This window comes from Pteropus vampyrus, unplaced genomic scaffold (assembly GCF_000151845.1).
Source record: "Pteropus vampyrus isolate Shadow unplaced genomic scaffold, Pvam_2.0 Scaffold157, whole genome shotgun sequence".
NCBI classification, from domain to species: Eukaryota; Metazoa; Chordata; class Mammalia; order Chiroptera; family Pteropodidae; genus Pteropus; species Pteropus vampyrus.
The window spans coordinates 1,527,197-1,532,084 of record NW_011888938.1 but is presented as its reverse complement, the minus strand read 5'-3'; the positions used below and the strand labels follow the sequence as shown (position 1 = coordinate 1,532,084).

The 4,888-nt window shown below is 61.3% G+C and overlaps 1 protein-coding gene and 1 long non-coding RNA gene across 2 annotated transcripts in view; both read right to left on the bottom strand.

Moving 5' to 3' along the window:
* The window catches only part of UBAC1 (UBA domain containing 1), a 36,982-nt gene extending 35,350 nt beyond the window's left edge, over window positions 1–1,632 (bottom strand). The window contains exon 1 of the mRNA XM_023536467.1: window positions 1,545–1,632. Within this exon, the coding sequence (XP_023392235.1) occupies window positions 1,545–1,632 (88 nt within the window). The remainder of the gene's footprint in view (window positions 1–1,544) is intronic.
* A 985-nt stretch (window positions 1,633–2,617) lies between these two features.
* On the bottom strand, window positions 2,618–4,882 carry LOC111745558. Its single transcript, XR_002782693.1, has 2 exons — window positions 4,746–4,882; window positions 2,618–4,474 (listed from the first exon to the last, which is right to left on the bottom strand). It is a non-coding gene; the product is annotated as an uncharacterized LOC111745558 (long non-coding RNA).
* Between the last annotated feature and the right edge of the window lie 6 nt (window positions 4,883–4,888).

Below are 4,888 nucleotides of genomic sequence, written 5' to 3'. Positions count from 1 at the left end.
CCAGTGCTGTGCGGGGACCCGGTTCGGATCCCGGTTCAGACCCAAACTCCTGAGCCTCAGCCTCCCTGTCTGGAACACAGGGCTACGGTCGGCCCGCCTCGCGGGGTCGCTGTGGTGGGGCTTCGGTGAGGCCCCCCACAGACGGGGCCTGGCAGCGGTCAGTTGGGGTTCAAGCTCACCCCAGTGATGCCCGAGGTGATGCTGCCTCCAGCACGAGGACCACAGGGCGCATGGATAGGGGTCAAAGGCCAGGCTGTCCTTGGGTGCTCTCCCACCCCGCCCTCTCCAGCCCCCTGGGGGCTCCGATGTGGGACCCTGGCTGTCCCTGCGTCTCAGTTTCTGTGGGTGCTGTCATCCGTGTAATTCCCACGTGGCTGAAACAGCTCCCCGACTGGGCCCTCGGTCCCCTCCCAGCTCCGGCCCTCATCACTGGCCACACGCACCTGAGGGGAACCCCAGGAGCAGGGCCCAAGGTGGGAGATGGCCGCGTGTGCCTCCCCGGGGGCCTGTCACCCCACCGTCGTAGCGGGAATCCTGCTGACACGCTGTCCCTCCCCGCTTGTCCCCGAGTGCTCAGTGTATGGGAAGTGGAGATGGGCGCCAATCCTCTTGGACCTTGGAAGCCCCTCCCTGCCCAGGGCCCTAACCTGCTGGCCACCTGCCCACCGCTCTCCTTCCCTTGGCCAAGGGGGACCCCAGAGTGGTCCCTGTGTGGCTTCTGAGCAGACCCTGGGGCCACTGACAGAATGGACCACGCAGAGCTGTGACTAACCCGTCTCAAGCCTCCTGGCAGCGGCAGGCGGCCTGGGACCCCTTCTAGCTGGGCTGCTGCCAGCAAGGCATGGGGCGTGGGGGGCAGCTGGGACTCCCCCGCCTGCAGGCCCTGGCTGTCCTCTAGGGAATGTGATGCCTAACCAGTGGAGGTCGTGAAAACACACCACTCAGAGCTTGCCAGTCACGGCGGGAGCGGGTGTGAAGGTGGTCAAAGTGGCCCCCCAGCCCCTGCCCTGCCCACCTCCCCTGGATCCCCTGTGCTGGCCAGGCCCTCGCAGGCCTCTGCCTCCCCCAGCTGGCATCAGCAGGCCCTGCCCCAGGCTCCGGACCCGCCCCGCCCCCCGGGGCTCCAACCCTTTGTGCAGAAGGACAAAGGGCTCTGGGCAGAGCCTCTGGGTCCTGCTGACTCTGCACCCTCCTCCCAGAACAGGACAAAGGGATGAGAGGAGGGGGAAGCTGAGGGCTCCGAGCAAAGGGGCTGATGCTAACGTTCCGATGCCGCAGCCGGTTCTGTGGGAAGCTTCAAGGGCAGGGAGACCGGCCGAAGGGACAGAGCACAGGCCGGCAGGTGCCCCGCTCCCCTCCTAGACCTGCCCCAGGAGAGGGCGGGGCTGGGCAGCCATCCCGGCCGGCGACCTGGGTTCTAGCCGAGACCGACCACCCCCCCCACACACATGCACCATGGGCGGCTGATGCTGGTGAGCTGGGCTGGGGACGGCAGGGGCAGCTCTGCAAACAGGATCAGAAGCAGGAAGCTGAGAGCCACTCACCCTGGTGGATGGCGATGCGCTGGGCAGTGGACGGGGACGGGCACACCCAGTGCTCCCCAGCCCTGCCTGGGGCAGGCTCCTGCGGCATTTCGGCACGATGGGACGCTCAGGGTGACCCCAGACCAGCACACCCATTGCTGCAAGGGGTCCCCGAGGCAGGGGCCATTTTGGAAACCATGTCCACCCACTTTAGACTTTGTACCTGGTCCGTGCTGGGGACATCGCCGTGAGACAGCCCTACAGACCCCTGCCTGATAAACAAGAGAGCGAACAAATCCTGGCTCAGGCAGGGAAGGTGCTATGAGGCCTGGGAAATGGGGAGCAACCGGGGGTGCTATTAGAAGGTCAGAGGTGGCCGCTCCAGACGAGACCCTCACAGACCAGAAGGAAGCCAGGCCCCGTCACGTAGGTGTCCAGGTCTGGGAAGCCAGTGCGAGGGCTGGAGCCCTGACCTGACCCATGTCCACCAAACACTGATGCGAAGCCGCTCCTGCCTGGGGCCCAGGGCGAGCTCGAGGGGGTCCCTGTGGAACCCGCACAGGAGAGGGGGCCTGGGTGCCAGGCCTGAGTCCGAGGCCCCAGCCCCTGGATGGCCTGGGGGGACACTTCAAGAGACAATTGGGAAATGGAGTGGACGGGCCCTGCTCCACCTACATGCAATTTCCCCTACGTCCACCTGGGGGCAGGCCTGGCCCAGCAGGTGCAGGGGCGTGGAGCAAGGTATCTGCACACCTGGTGGAGGGCAAGCAGGTGAGCCAAGTGAGGTAGCTTTTCCAGTCGCAGACAATAAGAAGAGCCCCTCTCCCAAGCACATGAGCCCTAGGACCTCCTGCCCACCAACCCCCTGCCCTTAAAAGACGCTGGGGGAGGGTGGACAGTGGGCAGTGAGACTGGGGATGGCCCCTCCCTGTACCGAGGATCCTGGTTCCCAAGGACATCAGGAGGGTTGGTCACCCTGCCCCCAACAGCCCCCCCTCCCCGGTCCCTCTCCCCGCCCCCTCCCCCCCCCGCCCCCCGGCTTCTCAATGCCTCCCTCCCCCCAACACCACTGTCTGAGCAAAAGTGTAGGCACCTTGAGTTTGAACTGACTTTATTATTCTGTAAATGTGAATTTTACAAAGCGCTTTACAACGAACTGATCACACCCTTTTGTCTCTTTGCAACGAATTTCCACCTTACGAAGCAGCGGCTCTAAGCGCCAGGAGCCCTGTTTCCTGGTTGCTGGCGGACGCTCCTGTAGGTCGAGTTACTGCTACAGCGTCAGCCGCAGCTAAGAAGCGACAGTCTGGACTCTGCCGAGTAGCAGCACAGAGTGAGGACGCAGGAAGGACAAAGGTTTCCTCCTTCTTCGAAACACAAAACAAAACAAAACGAAACAAAAGCTTCTGCGGCTGAAATCGAACTCAGTGGTGTGAGACCAACCTTTACACAGCACAGGAACAGTTTCTTTACTTTATTTGAGTTTTAACAGTCGTGAGTTACAGTACTACCTAACCCCTCACCCGACTCCACAACCGTCTCCTTCGAAAAGTCTCGAGTCTCCAAACATTCCGTCCAGAGGACAAATGGTCTATTTGTGCCCAGTGCCATCCAAATGTTCAAGTCAAAAATATTTATACGTTTTATACGTAGTTCTTTTTTTTTTTTTTTTTTTTTTTTGTCTGCTAAAAATAGTATTGCAAGTTTTGGCTTCTGTTGACAGAAAAATTACAATCATGTGCAAAATGCTAACAACGAAGCAACTGATCAGAATTCGAGCAGGTTGTCCAATCTGAATGCTTTCGATTCTGCATAATTTTCCTTTTCGCTTTTTTTCTCCCCAAAGAAACACAACAAGCAAACAAACAAAAACCCCAAACCTTTGCCACATGAGAAACATCTTGTACCAAGCCCTAACGGTCCCGCGTCTCCGGCGGGTGACACGCTCGGAGCCGGCTGGCTGACACGACAATGGATTTAGGCAGCAGCAACATTCTGAAACAGTAGTTAAAGCTCAAGACACCTACGAAGTCTGGGTTCTGCGGGCGGGGTTTACTGCCGGGCAGAGGCGAGCAGGCTTCTCGGAGCTCTGAGTTGGTTAATGGGCAATTGGCCTTTTTCTATTGCGGCCAGATATTTCCATAAAAATAACCTGTCTGGGGGCAATCTGAGCAGTAAACGTTGGGGGTGGCACTGGGCCGGGGGCTAGGATGTTCCTGCTGGCGAGGGCCGGGCGCACCGGAGTCCCTGCAGAGCACAGGCCGCCCCTCCGTCGGCCCCCCAACCCCCGCTCGCAATGAGTGTTCCCGGAGCCCCTGCCCGCGGCCGCCCAGCATCCGGGAGGCCGGTAGGGGCTGTGGGCTGCACGCCCGCCCCGCAGTCTCTGGCCCTCGCCGTTCGTCCGCAGCTGCGTCCACCTTCGGGGGGCAAGGCGAGACGACCGAGTCCACTGCAAAGTGAGGCGACCACAGAGAACTCTGGGCGAGGCCAGACACAGTGCAGGAAACGGGACAGGATTCAAGTGCCGAGGCCCGCCGGCCGGGTGGCGGGCCCCACCCGAGCTCACAGTAGGTCACCTCTCTGGCCCCTTCCGAGGGACCGTTTGCCCTCCGTCCCAGCCGCCACCTGCAGCACCTCCCACGCCACAGGGAGGGCAGAGCGCGGGGGCGGCGGCTGGATCGGGGCCGGTGCCATGTCAGCCCCCACGCGGTCCAGTCCCTCCTCTCCTCCTTGAAAAGGCGCTGCTACGACTTAGCTCTAATAGGCTCTATGTAGTATATGTGTATTGCTAACGGTCAAGCTTAGGAATAAAGGTGCAGACATCTCATAAATACTGAGTGGCTCGTCTCTCCTTCTACGGGGTCTGGGTGTCGGGATCGTGCTGGCGGGGCGGGAATTAGTCGTCTTGTAAACAGAGGAGGGGGAGGGTCCGCTTTTCTTAATTGGTTTTCCTTGGGAAAAATGATCAAAAGATGCTAAGGCACTCTGGAAGGTCCCTCCGAGCCCAGGGCGCCGCCCGCCTGCCCACCTGCCCCAGGGGGCCGGGCATCCAGGACGCGGAGGGACGCCCCGGCAGATACAATCGTCAGCCATGCCCGCCTGCAAACACTCCGGACCCACGTCCACCGCGGGACACATTAGTGCAAAACGCTCGGCCCGGCCCGCCGTGGGCACAGGGCGAGCTCAGGACCATTCACATGTAACGGTTCAAGTCTCACTCACAGCTCGCTTTCCCCATCCAGCAACGACACAGACAGCGATCGGGAACCGTCGGGCAGAGGTCACGGGACGTTGTGCTGGCCTGAGCCGCGGTCAGGCCTCTGTGCGGCCACCGCCGCCTCCGCCGGGCCAGCGGCACCCCTCTC